At 39.6% G+C, this 16,553-nt stretch overlaps 1 protein-coding gene across 1 annotated transcript in view; it reads right to left on the bottom strand.

Moving 5' to 3' along the window:
- The window catches only part of LOC136858052 (probable multidrug resistance-associated protein lethal(2)03659), a 327,592-nt gene that overhangs the window by 45,565 nt on the left and 265,474 nt on the right, over positions 1-16,553 (bottom strand). The window contains exon 21 of the mRNA XM_068229848.1: positions 11,380-11,625. Within this exon, the coding sequence (XP_068085949.1) occupies positions 11,380-11,625 (246 nt within the window). The remainder of the gene's footprint in view (positions 1-11,379; positions 11,626-16,553) is intronic.

Genomic DNA, 16,553 nt, shown 5'->3' with positions numbered 1-16,553 from the left:
TTAGCTGGATGAAACAAGGAATTATAGGAATTATTAAAACAAGCAATTTGTACAGGCCCTGTTGTCTTATCAGCTAATTATTTGCTTTAATTAATAACGAAATTATTAGCGGAAATACGCAACAAAGTCGTTCACGCGGTTAACCGATTTGTATAGCGCCACTGCGAGTACTGTAGTGGAGACTTTGTATGTGCTGTGAGGAAGGGTACGCGTGCATTCGTTAGTCTGGCAGTCTATTTAGTGTCAGTTAGTTTTTTTTTTTTTTTTTAGTTTTTAGTCAAATACTAAATTATTTTTAATTATATAATCACGCCGTACGTCTATTTAATTGTAATACATGTGTAATATTGTTCCTCTCGTGAAAGTTTTATTGTATAGTATTGAATCAAAATCTCAAATAAATATTATCAAAACAGGTAAGTTGGTAGGCTGAGAATCTTTACCTCTCTGTCGAAATTCCATTTAGTAGCTTTTTTCTCAGTTTTAATGTATAACGTATATACCCCCCCCCCCCCCCGCTATATCCCACAAACTGGGGTACTTTGTTGTCTTTACATTTTTTGCCCCCCTACTTCTAATTCCCAATTGCCGCTACTGCCGGTACACCTGACCACCTTCAGGTACCGCCGAGCAAAGTCGGAATTGAAACCGCAAGCTTGAGCTCAGAAGGCCAGCGCTCTACCGTCTGAACTACTCAGCCCGGTACAGCATATAACCAGTTTCAATCAGTTCGTACTCTTCAGTAAAAATTGAACTGGCGTATGACTTTTAGTGCCGAGAGTGTCTGAGGACAAGTTCGGCTCACCAGATGCAGGTCCTTTGATTTGACGTCTTTAGGCGACCTGCGCGTTGTGATGTGGATGAAATGATGATGAAGACGACACATACACCTAGTTCCAGCACCAGCGAAATTAACCAATTAAGGTCAAAATTCCAGAACCTGCCGGGAATCGAACCCGAGACCCCTGTGACCAAAGGCCAGCACGCTAACCATTTAGCCATGGAGCCGGATGTACTGTTCCGTAATAAATGAGCTACGACTATAATTAATGTAAGAACATCGTACATGTTTACATGCAATGGAATATAATTACCACTTAAACCACTTTACTACGGGTATTAATAATATTGTTAACGCATTTGCAACGGTGTAATATATGCCAATATTCAATCTACAGTATTCTATCCATCTGCACCTATTGCAAACTGAACGTCAGCAGATCAAAATCTGTTATTCATAACGTAACAAATAATGCGGCGATCTTGAAACGACTACATCATTTGAATGACAAACGTAGGGGAACACATGCATCTGTGGAATTAGTACTGAAATCTAAATTGTAATTCCTCCTAAGATCACCGTTGCAACATTGCCCACATCACAGAATTTGAATTTTCCGCCAGTGAATTCAATCGGAGGACTACCGGAGGTCTCCGGAGGAGCGCTGTAATCGTATTATCCGATTCAATCAACAGGAGGTCCGCCTCCTCTTCACAGCGCTATTCTTGACTACTTTGTGACTGATGAAAGCTACAAGTTCAAGGGAAGTTGCACGGCTTATAGTAAGATTATTAAAAAGGATCAACTCAACGTCATATACGAAAATATTGATATATTAACAGAATAGAAGACTCTATCTGCAAGAACACAATACGGAAAAGGAGTAGATTTGAAAGAGATATTCGTCACTGTGAGATCTGAATTCAGAAACGGAAAGGAAGCTTCAGCTGAATTGCACGTTGCCGAAATTAATACCATAGCGGCATAATTTATTGTTTCCAGGAGGGAGGCAATATCTGTTTAAGCAAAAGAAAGAGCAAGGAATAGGCCAAATTAAAGAAATCTATAAATTTAAAGAAGAGAATATTTTCGTCTAACTCGAAGTTCCAAAAACAAATATTGTGAATTGAATTGCCTATTTTTCACCAGTATACTATGAACTCTACCATGTATTTGTTCTCTTATGAGTGCATGATGACTGGTGACAAGATGGCTTCAGCTTAAACAGAAGGAGTGTTTCGCTCAAGACTGATTAGCTCAAGCCAAGACCCAAGATGAAGCCGCAGATGACGTAGTCTTCGGATCGCAGTGGTTGCATATTCCGAGATGCCGTAGTCCAGCAGAGATCAAGAAGACAATAAATCCCGTCACGAGATAAGTATTATGAGTTGCATCGTAATAAATTTCAAATCAATTAATGAAAAATATTTATAGGTGTACAGGAGTGCTAGATATAAGAGATCAAGTGCCAATGAGAAGATATATGAATATAAATGCGATTTATTTGCCGATGAAAAGTGTTATTTTGTGCTATATAACTGCAGTGCTAATGTGATAATGTTAAGGTTATTGGAAACTAGATCTGACTGAGTATTTATGCATGTTTTGTGCCAATTAATACGTATAGACCGTGAAGCGTTTAGCCAGTTGTGGATGTATAAATATAAGCGAGATATAAGACGTAACCTAGAAATTCAGGTCAATATGTATACCAACCATGGCCAGTATGATAATAATATGGTAAAGAAGTGTTTGAAATATTACGAAGTTGCAGTGTATAAGAGAATAATGAGGTCATTGAATATTGCGTCCGTAACACAGAGGTTATTTTAATGGAATTGAGTGATGATATACTTTAAATATGAAGGAATATATAAATACCGAGGAAATGAAGTGTTAATGTGGCATATTATGAGTAGAATGAGGAGATATGTTTCTGTTCGTTATTTAAGAATGGGATAGATAATTGAAATGCGAATTCCTGTGTTACACATTATATTTAGATTTGGGTTAGCACTGCAAGTAAAGAGTATAGGCCATGTTGGCTTGAATGCATGTTTCGAGCCAAGCAGTATGTGTTTTGTTGTAACTTTCGGAGGATGATATGGAGAGGTTACGTGTTTATTATGCAGTACGTTATATATATTTGGGAATGGAATGGAATCTCGCACATTTACGTATTTGAAGGTCAGCACGTTAGCGCTTATACGGAATACGGTCTGCTTAATCGAAATTATGGCACAGCGAAGAAATATTTGGGAGTATGTAAATATTTTAGCACATGACTAGGACTGTATGGCACGATTTTCGCAGATTAGAATGACGTACCGTCAAATCTATGGCACTCCGTACTAGATTTATTTTGTTTCAGTGTACATATGGTGATGTACTGATTTAATTTATTCATTTGGGTTATGATAGGAATATTGGTAACTGTATGGGTGTTTTGAACCCATAATTAAACATGCTAATGCTTATCTCGTAACGTGGAAAGTCACAAACAAGAATACAGACATGTGTTTGGATAAATTTTTGGTCAAATAGACCGAAATCCAAAATGAAACTTAACTTATGCCCCAATGAAAAGCCCAAACAACATTAAATGAAAGATATTCCACTCCTCCTTGATTTAATAAAGTTCTGATCCCTATTTTTCCCCTTATATGAATTTGATCATGGAAGATATTCACAATTGAAATGTCAAAGAGGTTCAACCTTTTCAATACACTAGTCCAGAACTCTTCTTACACCACACACTCAGCACGCCAAACAAGGTGAGTCTCATATTCTATCACCCTTGACCGAACTCGATTTAGACTTCCATTTCACTAACTTAGTTTTTCTTTCCTCTCTTAAAGATTCACTACCCTGTTGAGCTGAGACTAATTTGAAGAGCAACCTTATTCAATCGCCCAACATCAGGTGTCCCGGCCTCGACAAAAATTTTTTATTGGTTTGACTATATAACATCGGACCTGGACTTATGTGCCTGAAGTGAACAACAGAAGAGTGGACAATTTTACTGTTGTAACCAAGGTTGAAGTTTACAAAACACAACTTTTATTGCTTCACTTTATGATATTTACACAAATAACTGAAATTTATTTTGAAGCAAAAAGGAATATTGAATCTTGAGAAAAGTCTATCTTTATACAATATGTACAGGTTTACAGTCTTTATATACACTTCTATCTTGAAAAGATAGTCTTTGTGAATTGACACTTTGATAGTCGAGAACTATCTGGCACACTAACATAAATGTCTTTGAGAGTCCTTGTTTGTTGAAATGCCTGAATTCCTAAAAAGCAAGTTCAATTGATTGAAGAAATTCCACCTAGCGAAACTAAGGGAGCTTGCGTAAATTAGGGAATGAAAATGGCTTGTAAAAGAATTACGGAACATAGGCAGCGGAAACAGGTAAGGGAGCGGTGACCAGAGGTGAAACCTCGTACTGCCAGAAATTCAGTCCACCTGGTCGAAGCACATTTTCAAGAGGAGTAGCCTCCGTGCTCGACGTAGGGTGTATTCTGGAGCTGGACACCGGGGGCAAGTGGGCGAGTGAGCAGTCAGGGAGCTCCTATTTATAGTACACTCGATGGTCAGGCACGCGCACTGAGGGCTGCGCGTCGAAGCTAGCAGAATGATACACAGGCGCGCGTGCAGCTGGCTGGAGGAGCGAGAAAGGGAGCGCCGGACATACAACACCCTCCCCTCCTAAATACGCCGGTACGGCGTGAAACGGCGGCGGCGCTGGCGGCGACTGCGATGCTGGGGCGGAGCTGCTGATTTCTCTGTTGTATTGTCCGGAGCTGGAACTGGGCGGAGTGGCGCTGTCTCGTCCTGAAAGGAACCCATTGTTATTAAATGATCTAAAGCGCGTTCAGCAATAGATTTATCAGGTTTAGCAATAGCATCAATAGCTGGACAGGGGCGGTAGCGCAGACGTATCTGATCTTGATGGCGGCAGATACGTTTCTCCGTAGTCTGTATCTCGTATAGACGATGACCCAAAGATCTGCAGATGACTCCAGGTATCCAGAGTGGGTTGGATTTGAATGTCCTGGTGTAGACCTTGTCGTTGAGGGAGAACTTCGTTGGTGAGGTCTTATGCTGGGCCGGAAGAGGCTGTAACAGAGAAAGTAAAGTTCTGTGAGGTCGTCCATGGAGCTTCTGTGCAGGAGTGATATTATCAGCGCCGGGTAGAGTTCTGTAGTTGTTTAAGAGTTGGAGCAAGGCTTGGTCTTTAGTTAAGCCTGAAGAGACAGCTTTCTTCATACTTCTTTTAAATGTTTGTACGAAGCGTTCAGCTTCACCATTAGATTGAGGGTGAAAAGGTGGTGCGAGGATATGACGAATGCCATTATGTGTACAAAAGTTCTGAAAAGCAGTAGCTGTAAATTGAGGTCCGTTGTCCGAAATGAGTACTTGCGGTAAACCTTCTGTAGTAAAGATTTTCTGGAGAGCACGAATGGTAGCTTCGGTTGTAGTAGTCGAATGCATATCCACTACATATGGAAAGTTTGACAGTGAATCGATGACTATTAACCACATGGAATTGAGGAAAGGACCTGCGAAATCGATGTGAACTCGTTCCCATGGAGTAGTAGCAGGAGGCCATGAAGCAAGATCAGAAGACGGGGCGTTCTGATTCGTTTGACATTGCTCACAATGACGTATTAGCTTTTCGATGGCGGCATCAATACCGGGCCAGTAGCAGTGTTGACGGGCGAGTTGCTTTGTTCTGGAGATACCCCAATGGCTTTGGTGTAATAATTCGAGAACTTGTTTCTGTAAGCTAAGTGGGATAACCACTCGGAAGATGGTGCCTGCTTCTAGTAATACAACTCCGGCACGAGTCGTGAGACGATGCTGCATACGATGATAAGGTGCCAGGTGGGCAGGAAGTGTGCTCTGAAGAGGCCAACCGTTGCGGATGTAAGTACGTACAGTAGCAAGTGTACTGTCCTTATCCGTAGCTTTAGCTATGCAGGTAGCATCAATAGGAAAACTGGATACAGTATCTTCAAGTTCTATGTCCAACTGAAGACATTCAGATTCTTGAGAATCGAAGGCAGTATCAGGACCAACGGGTAAGCGGGAGAGGGCATCAGCATTACAATGCTGGGATGTGGCTCGATATACAATCTGATAGGAATAATCAGAAAGGAACATGGACCATCTTTGAAGCTTTCTGAGGGAATTCTCTGGGATCTTATTACCAGGATGGAATAAGTGTATGATCGGTAATGATCAGGAAATGGTTGCCATAGAGATATTCATTGAAACGGCGAATACCAAAGATGATGGCTAAAGCTTCTTTCTCTATCTGTGAGTATCGACGTTGATGGTCATTAAGTGTTTTTGAAGCGAAGGCGATGGGGCGTTCTTGTCCATGACGATCCTTCTGGGAGAGAACGGCACCGACACCGTAGTCTGAAGCGTCAGTAGCTAGCGTGATGATCTTGTCGGGCTGAAAATGAGTGAGTTGTATAGCTTGAATTAAGGCGTTGTTGATTGTTTTCCATGCCTGTTGGCATTGCGGAGTCCACTGAAACTTAACACCTTTTTTACGTAGAGCGTTTAATGGAGCTGCCACTGTAGCGAAGCGTGGAATGAACTTATTATAATAGTTCGCTTTGCCTATGAAGGACTGAAGCTGCTTGAGGTTCTGAGGTGCTGGCATGTTTACTATCGCTGAGACATTCTGTGTACTAGGACGAATTCCATTCTTATCAAGTATATGTCCTAGGTAGTGAACTTGAGGCTGAAAGAAGGTACATTTAGTGAGATTCGCTCGTAGGCCATTGTCTTTCAATTTCTGGAGAAGGAGGCGTAGATTGGTTAGATGTTCCTGATGATCTTTTCCAGTAACAATAATATCATCCAGGTAGTTAGCACAACCGGGAATGGAGGCGGTGAGTTGAGCCAAATAGCGCTGAAAAATAGCCGCTGAGGATGAAACACCGAATGGGAGCCGCTGGAGCTGGAGCAGTCCGAGAGGAGTGTTGAGTGTGAGAAATTTCTTAGATTCTTCGTCTAAAAGTAGCTGGAGATATGCTTCTTTAAGATCAACTCGAGAGAAGAATTGTCCACCAGAGAGACGACGGAATAAGTCTTCTGGACGTGGAATAGGAAAGATATCTGTGTCGAGTTGTGCGTTGACTGTAGATCGAAAATCACCACAAAGTCGAACATTACCATCAGGTTTCTTGATTACCACGAGTGGAGTAGCCCATTGACTAGAAGTAACTGGTACAACAATTCCAGTTTGTATCCATCTTTCTAATTCTTTCGTGACCTGGTCTTGAAGTGCTAGGGGTACTGGACGTGATTTGAGGAAGCGAGGCTTAGCTCCGGATTTCAGCTGTATGTGAGCTGTATAGTCTTTTGCTGTGCCGAGCTGAGAGTCGAAGACTTCAGGAAACTGCGCTAGGAGAGCGGTAACATCAGAAGTAGGATGCAATGTAGAGACGACGTTAATGTTGTCATGTATCTGGAAACCAAATAAGTTAAATAGATCCATGCCCAGAATGTTTGATGCAGTGTAGTTGTTAACTACGAGAAGAGGAATGACCTTCTGAATTCCTTTATAACTAGCCTGAAGCTTGATTTGACCTTTGATGTCAATTTTCTTCTTGTTAAATGTCACGAGCTGGATGTCAGCTGGAGAGCATGAAGGTGAACCTAAGTTGTGGTAGGTAGTCAGGTTAATAATAGAGACAGGTGATCCAGTATCTAATTGAAAATCGACAGATCGATCAGAGAATGAGAGAGGAATGATGATTTTGTGAGAATCCTTTGTGGGAAGAATAAGATTGATCTGATCAACTTCCATGTCTTGGCGGGGCTGTATATACTTCCGGCGTGCTGCAGTAGTCTTAGCAGGGCGGAGCGAACTTTGACAGACAGTCTTAATGTGTCCAAGTTTATTACATCGTTCACAAGTAGCTTTGAAAAAACGACAGTCACGACGTTCATGATGCTTGAAACAACCTCGGCAGGAAGGCAGGAGTTTCGAGGTGCTTTTAGAATTGGGCTTCCGTGTAGCATTACGAGAGGGAACCTGGCGAGAATGCTTGGTGGAGAGCGCCTTATCCGTACGGTTCACTGTAGCAGAGGACTTGCGGGCCTGAGGCGAGACTTGTGCAACTTCGTGTGGAGAAGCTATGGCTGCGGCAGTCTTGGTAGTAAGCTCATAAACCGTAGCAATACGCTGGACGTCTTCTAAAGAAGGGTTACTCTGCTTGACAGCGTCAAAACGTATTTTGTCTTCAGGAGTATGTAAAATTATCATGTCCCGAATGAGAGAATCAGTATTACATGTAATAAATATCATTTTTGGTCCGTATTGATGATATTAGATTGAAATAATAACATTAAGTTATTTATTAGACCACCTAATCAATACAAAATCGTCTTGGATGATTTACATTTACTATTAGCTAACAAATTTATGTAAATCATCCAAGACGATTTTGTATTGATTAGGTGGTCTAATAAATAACTTAATGTTATTATTTCAATCTGAGAGAATCAGTGTAGGATGAACCACAACCGTCCTTGGAGCAGATGAACTGGCAGGGTTTAGCTAGACCACGCAATTCAGTTATCCATTCAGTATGTGTCTGATGGGGTTGCTTTCTGCTCTGAAAAAATTTATAGCGAGCAGCCACTATGTGAGGAGCTTTGGCATAGTGTTCCGTGAGACGGGCCAAGAGCTGCGTGAAGGGTACCTCAGATAAGTGTTCTTCTGGACTTAATTTACGTAGTAATTCACACGTAGCATTGCCAACCGAACTAAGAAATAGTGCGCGGCGGCGTTGATCATCTGTGACAGAATGGCAGATGAAATGCTGTTGTAAACGGGCTAAATAAACTGACCATTCTTCCTTAGCCGGATCAAAAGCAGAGAACGGAGGAATAGCTGATGGCTGTGTAGAGACAGAAATAGCTTGAATAGCCTGAAGTAATGCGGCCTGTTGTTGTTGCATAAACTGTTGTTGTTGCTGCTGTAAGGCTTGGAAGACCGTAGCGAGTTGTTCCGCAGTAGCCATTGCGAGATGCGTGCAAGAAAGAGTAAGGTAAGCTGTGTGTCAGAACTGGTTGGAGTGTCGTTGTTGTTTAGCACGTCGCCGTAGAGTGGACAACTGGGCCTGTTGAATTGTAGTGTCGTGTTTACCTCGTTGCTATAGAGTTGGCGATTGGGGCTGATGACGTGTAGGCTGTTGCTGTTTACCTCGTCGCGATAGAGTTGGCAACTGGGGTCGAAGAATTGTAGGTTGTTGCGTTTTTACCTCGTCGCCATAGAGTTGGCAACTGGGGTCGAAGAATTGTAGAGTTGCTTTTTTACCTCGTCGCCATAGAGTTGTGTTGTAACCAAGGTTGAAGTTTACAAAACACAACTTTTATTGCTTCACTTTATGATATTTACACAAATAACTGAAATTTATTTTGAAGCAAAAAGGAATATTGAATCTTGAGAAAAGTCTGTCTTTATACAATATGTACAGGTTTACAGTCTTTATATACACTTCTATCTTGAAAAGATAGTCTTTGTGAATTGACACTTTGATAGTCGAGAACTATCTGGCACACTAACATAAATGTCTTTGAGAGTCCTTGTTTGTTGAAATGCCTGAATTCCTAAAAAGCAAGTTCAATTGATTGAAGAAATTCCACCTAGCGAAACTAAGGGAGCTTGCGTAAATTAGGGAATGAAAATGGCTTGTAAAAGAATTACGGAACATAGGCAGCGGAAACAGGTAAGGGAGCGGTGACCAGAGGTGAAACCTCGTACTGCCAGAAATTCAGTCCACCTGGTCGAAGCACATTTTCAAGAGGAGTAGCCTCCGTGCTCGACGTAGGGTGTATTCTGGAGCTGGACACCGGGGGCAAGTGGGCGAGTGAGCAGTCAGGGAGCTCCTATTTATAGTACACTCGATGGTCAGGCACGCGCACTGAGGGCTGCGCGTCGAAGCTAGCAGAATGATACACAGGCGCGCGTGCAGCTGGCTGGAGGAGCGAGAAAGGGAGCGCCGGACATACAACATTTACCATTTTATTTTACCACATAGTTTTATCACCATATTCAGACTCTCATGCTCATAGCATCAGTTCAATTTTATGCATAATTTTTACCCATCAAACCACAATGTTTTATGTGTCACATCACATCATCATATTTTATTCAAGTTTCTCCTAGCTTTCATGACAAAGCAGTTTACCATTTGTATTCAGCCATACAAGAGTTATTAATGTAAATCATTCATGACATGTACTTTGCCTATTTGTTGATCTTTGTTAGCTGATGATGACGCAGTGAGCGTCGAAACCGGTCCTTGTTATTCAATAAATATTATGTTGTGAACTTCTTATACAACACGTTTTGTATTGAAAAGGTTGAACCTCTTTGACATTTCAATTGTGAATCTCAGTTCAATACGGGAAAATGAAGTTTTTAACTTATAACATGGAAGATATGGTATAATTTGGTTATTAACAGATATGTAAGCAAATATGTTAAAGATTTAAAATTCTTTCAAATATGTTTATCCCGGAAACCAAGCACTTTGAGAATGATACTTATAATTCTATGATTTTCCTTTCCTTATTGCCAATGAATATATATTATTCAATTTTATTATACATTAGCATGCTAATAAATTAGATTTAGATTTGATTTTGCATTTATATTCTTTAAGTAGGTAGTAGTAAGATAGTTTACGGAATTATTGAGTTAGTTTACGCTGAGTATTAGGTGAGGATCGGATAATTTCTTTTAACGTCAGGATATGGTGTAACTATTTCAACGGATGGCGACTCTTCAACGGAATCCGCGATTTATTTAATGCATATAGGAACAACGAAGCAAATTTTTACCCTGAGAAATGATTATATGCCATATGTTGGAACTTATGTTCATAAATACTATTCCAGTTTGGAATCTTTATATGACTTGCGACCCGATACTTAGAATTTAGTGGCCGGAGCAATATTTAAATATGTGAATACTCAGGTAATACTCCAATAACATAAGACAGAGATGCTGGTAAAGGTCGCAAATCAAAAGTATGGCATACTATGTAAATAATAATAACACTAATACTAATAGATGTACACAACTTCATAGCCACACCTCAAAAGTAACAACATCAACAACAACAACAAGAATAAAAATAAATCACCATCATAGAGCTTGATATTTCCATTATTTACCCATGGGTTAGAGAATATTTTTTCCAAGTTATACTAGTCAATTACACTTGCATCAAACTGACTACCCTGAATAAGCTCCCGATTGTCCCAGATTTAATGCCTTTAAAAACTAAAGGATTGGTATAGCCTAGAGGAACAGATTCATATATACAGTATAAGACGTGAAAACCACCAAAATGTGGACTTGCACCCTTTTAGAAATTTATGATTCAAATATAGAAAAAGTAATTGAAGTTGACTAACAGTGAAGTTATTGTAGCCTCAGAATATTATGAAGGTGTTTTACTGGTTGCAATGGAGAAGACAAAGGATTCCATCAATCTTATCTGGAGCATTTTCTAAATCTAGACTTTGCCAAGTTATCAGTTTAAACAAACACAAACCTCCTGTAAGGCCTCCCACAGTTTGCTGTCTGGGTACTCGTCAAAAGGGTCCAGGTTCTTCCTCATGGTCCCTGAGAACAGAACTGGGTCCTGAGGAATGATGGATATCTTCGACCTGAGCTCCTGTAGAGCAATGTCTTTGGTGTCGACCCCGTCGATCATCAGCTTGCCATCCACCCATGCAAGGCGGAACATGGCCGCGATGAGAGAAGACTTCCCTGCACCAGTGCGACCCACTATTCCCACCTGTAATGAATGTTCACACAGAGATTAGTTACAGATTCTTCAGCAGAGGATTTCACGTCTACTGTAGGTCACCAGTATGGAGGCACCTCCTAGACGAGCGGTAGAAATGACAAATGACTGAAAGTTCAATGATTAAAATTCCATGTAGAATTTGATCAACCATCTATACTGTAGTTTTCTTATTGAGTAAACTGAACCCATTTACCATACGCAGTGATCAGTTACCATAATACGTTTTGCAAGAAGCATCACTTGTAACTCCTTGTCCTCCACGGAAAATGCTGAGGTAATTTAACCAATTTTTTAACATTAGTGTACATTGCATTCTTAGGTAATAGACAAGGATGACATTTTAAGAAAGTTGTAAATAGAATAGTGTAGTTTTAGTGTTCTTATATGACATTTACTGTAGGATATATTTTATTTTAATTATGACACGTATTGAGAGATGTTTAGAGCTTTGGTGTTTGATGTGTAATATTAAGAAAAGAGGTCATAGAGATAATTGGCAGTGAGAGAAAAAACACTGAGGAAGAGGACAGTTAAGTCCTCGAAACGTATGGTGTTATGAGTTGACTGACTTTTAATTATCAAAGCCATATTTATTGGAGTAGAGATTGTAGTCAATACAGATGATTATAAAAATCAAACCACAATGGTTAAGTTCATAAACCAGGCTTGAGTTGGCCACGCATTTGAAATATGTAATAACAGAGCTCTTGCACCTTCTCAGCTGGTTTTGGCCATAAAGACTGTATTCTTGTGTTTTGTTTGGTTTTATAAAGAATACTTCATTTTTAACACAGTTTTCAGGACAATTTTACATTTACTGTTTGTAATACAAGTTCATACATGCCTTTTCACCTTATTACAATTATTTCTGGCGTGCTGTAGCTCCCTAGGCCATTCTGGTTTTGGTGAGGCATTTAAGACCGGATGCCATTCCTGATGCCACGTTATGGAGGTGAAAATCTTGAGTTGACCTGGATTTGACCCTCAGCCTTCCTAGTGGGAAGCCAGCAGTTAAGCCACTGAGCTAAACATCCCCCCCCCCCCCTTCCACACACACATTCTCTCACACAAAAACAGAGTAAAAGAATATCCAGAATTAGTTTACCCAGTAGCCCTGGAAGTTGTTTTTTAATATCTTCACAATTCTTCCACTCTTATGTTTTTCTAACGTGCATAAATCCAATTTTGATTATGGATATCCCCCATTCTGACACCGGAAGAAGATGTTTGGCGATGATATCTTCTTCCTTTTTGCTAAATAGGGGCTGTTTCCCAACAGGTTCCGAAATGTTCTCCACTAATGTTATCATCTAACGTTCACCTTGGAATACCATACTTTTTTGACAGCTTGTCTAGTGGACAATTTTTACACCTTGAGAAAATAAATTTGGTCACTCGAACATTGATATAGGAATCAGAAAGATGTTTTTGAACACTTCCTGTTTTACAATTTGCTACTAAAGTTTTTTAAATGTGTCTCTTTCACATAAGTTCTAGAGGTTGTATGACCATGTGTAGACACAAATACGATAAAAATTTGTAAAATAAACATAAATGTCTCAGAATATGGTAAATATATGCTGTTGGAGCAGTACTAATATATTTCTAGGTACTAATTGGTAATTGTTCTTAAAATGCGTATCTATCACACAAGTTCTGGCGGTTGTATGACTTTGCTTAATGCCGATGTGTAGGAAATAAGTTATACACATGATGTAAAATAAGCATAAATGCTTTTGGAGTCAACTATAGCCACAGTTTGCAATACTCTAAAGTATTTGTGCTTATCTATAAACTTTTATCATCTTTGTCTCTCATCATCATCTAACATTTTAACTCGACAATGTCATATTTAAATGTTAAACAATTCATTTATTGAAACCACCTATTCCATACTAGTTAAGTCTTTAGGACTATAACACTGTCATTATATTAAGTTTGAGTATGGTACATGTTTCGCCTGTCATTGCAGGCATCATCAGCCATGAAATCTATCTCCAAGTCAGAGCTCTGAGTGGATGCTATACTAGGATTATTCATAATCAATATTTTTTACATAACAATTTGCACTAAAGTACAAGACATTAGGTCATACTGGAGTGTCTTAAAGTTCTAATGTGCGTCCAACTCATGTTCACATTCAATAGAAATAATATTAACTGTCAACTCTCATAATGCCGGTAATGAGAACAGCACGATACAAGTGAGTTTAAAACATCGGTACATTTTTACAACCTATTAGGACAGGCCTTTCGAACTCGAGCACTTAGTGCTGGGGCGCACCAGCGCTGCACTCAGCAGCACCATTCCCCTCCTTCCCCACCTACTCCAGGCAGTGCGTTGTATTTTACATCAAGAACAATTATGTGCAAAACAAATTTGCACCTTTAAATTTGTTATGGATACTGTGTCAAAATGTGTAAATTTCTGCAGAAAGCAAGGTTTGAACCATCGGCAGTTCAAAGAATTTTTAAAGGATCTCGAGGCAGAATGTAGCGGCATTCCCTTTTATCGTATTGTGCGCTGGTTTAAGTTCCACGAAAGTGCTAGCAACCTTCTTTGCAATAATTGAAGAAATTGCTCTGTTCATGGAGATGAAAGATTTTCCACAACCAACTTTGCGGAATAAACAATAGGCAGCTGACCTCGCTTTCTTGGCGGACATAATGTCTTATTTGAATGATTTAAATATTTCATTGCAAGGGAGAAACACACTGATTAGCACCATGTGTGATAGAATTAATGCTTTCAAAATGCACAGTTTGTTATTGAAAAGTCAGCTTCAAGCCGGAAATTTTTAAGGTTTTACTTCATTAAAATCATTGCATTTGTCTACTTACGAAAATATTAGAGACTATCAAATGTCATTACAGACTTTTGCACCATAAATTCAATGCCCAATTCAAAGAAATGAATGATATGGCACCTCAAGTGAAATATTTATGACCCCATTTTCAGCGTGTCCTGAAAAATCACCATCATATTTCCGATAAGGGCTGATAAAACTACAGTGCAACGCAATCCTAAAGGACAAGTACTGCCACTACAGCGGTGATTTAATTTTGTTTTACAAAGGTGATCATCCACAAGAATTTCCCAGACTTCATGCACTTGCCTTAAAATTTACTTCAATGTTCGGTACAACTTATGCATGCGAACAGATGTTTTCAATTCTGAATTTAAATGTAGACCTAGAACTTCTCTGTCTGATGTTGTCTTAGAGGCTGTGCTTAGAATTTCTACTGCCAAATCAATTGTAGCCAATATTGGTAAATTAGGTACCGCAAAATGATGTCAACAATCGACTTAAACGCTACATGTACATTAAGGCAAACGCAATGTATGTACAGAATAAATTGTTTGTTTATGTGTTCACAGAATTGTCATAAATAATATTGTTTTCGTAAGCTGCGCGCTGACTCTGGCACTTCCCCTCCTTCCCCCACCACCTCACTGGGCCTGCTGCCGCACCTCAGTTGGAATCGTTTGTATTAGGATTAACTTGTACTAGAACTATTCTTTAAAACTATTTTTACACAATTTACACTAATATATAACATATGGTACAATTTGGAAATGAACTGGTCGATCTTGTCTTAAAGTTCCAATGGGACGTCCTACTCATGTCCACGTCGAATGGAGATAATGCCAATACTGAGATGGCCATTGTAGTCTATTGGAATCATAACATTTAAACATTTCTTTTTACATTTGCAGATCAAACACATTCATCTTATATGGTTTTGGGGATGGCCTAAATATTCTATAGATCAACATCACTTCCTAGACGAATGAGAATCAATATTAAAGTGGAGTGCTGGTTGGATGGCAAGAATGCTGGTAGAGAGCTTGACCAAGTTTCATTAAATAATGGATTATTACATCTCCGTATAAACGCTCTGTATGTTGTTTATGTTGTGAAGCTTTTTGAAGTTATTCCGTGTAAGCCTGAAGAGGAGTTCAACTGGATTCTGGACGTAAGTGTGCGGGTAGACCTTTCAAATGAATTGTACAATTTATGTTTATGGCTGATGATGACAGCGAACAGGGTTGAAACTGGTACCAAATATATATTTAACTGTAGTGTACAACTGCACTGCAAACATATGTTGTACTGAAGAGGTGGTATTGTAAATATTACTTAAATATATATGTAATCTCAGTTCAATATGGACCATTTGAAATGAAGTTTCTAACCCTCAATTGTATGGAACTGAAATATGGACGAGATAACTAGCTCAGAAAGAAAGAGAATAGAATCTTTTGCAATGTGGTGTTGCAGAAGAATGCTGAAGGCGACATGGATAGATCGAATCACGAATGAAGAGACACTAAACCGAATTGGTGAGAGAAGATCAGTTTGGCTGAATTTGACCAGAAGAAGAGATAGAACGATAGGACACATCTTAAGACACCCAGGACTCGTACAGTTGGTTTTTAAGGAAAGTGTAGGTGGTAAGAAAGGTAGACGTAGAGCAAGGTATAAATATGAAAAGCAGATTAGAGCAGATGTAGGATGCAGCAGTTTCTTGGAAAGGTTAGCACATGATAGGGTGGCATGGAGGGCTGCATCAAGCCAGTCTATGGACTGATGGCTCAAACAAGGTGAGTCATGACCGAAATGTTGTGATTTTTGACCAAATATAGAATTTCAACTTTAACCTTTAAAAATACTCCAATTTCTTCTCTTTCAAATCTCGTTATCAGTTTTCCCTAACGCCCTTCTTAAAGCTCTGAATGCCAGATTTAAAGGGTAGCGGTTCGGCCCCTTTCTCTCACGCTGTCAGACAAAATTGGCTTTGGACTACCATTGCAATAATCCCGCTGTAGAGGAGAAAGACATCTGACGGAGTAAGTTTTAAAGCAAGTATGTTTCTTTAAACTTTCAATTGCTTTTATCTGCCTTAGAACTTTTT

This window comes from Anabrus simplex, chromosome 1 (assembly GCF_040414725.1).
Source record: "Anabrus simplex isolate iqAnaSimp1 chromosome 1, ASM4041472v1, whole genome shotgun sequence".
NCBI classification, from domain to species: domain Eukaryota; kingdom Metazoa; phylum Arthropoda; class Insecta; order Orthoptera; family Tettigoniidae; genus Anabrus; species Anabrus simplex.
Note: the sequence above shows the minus strand (reverse complement) of the source record. Positions and strands in the feature narration are given on the sequence as shown.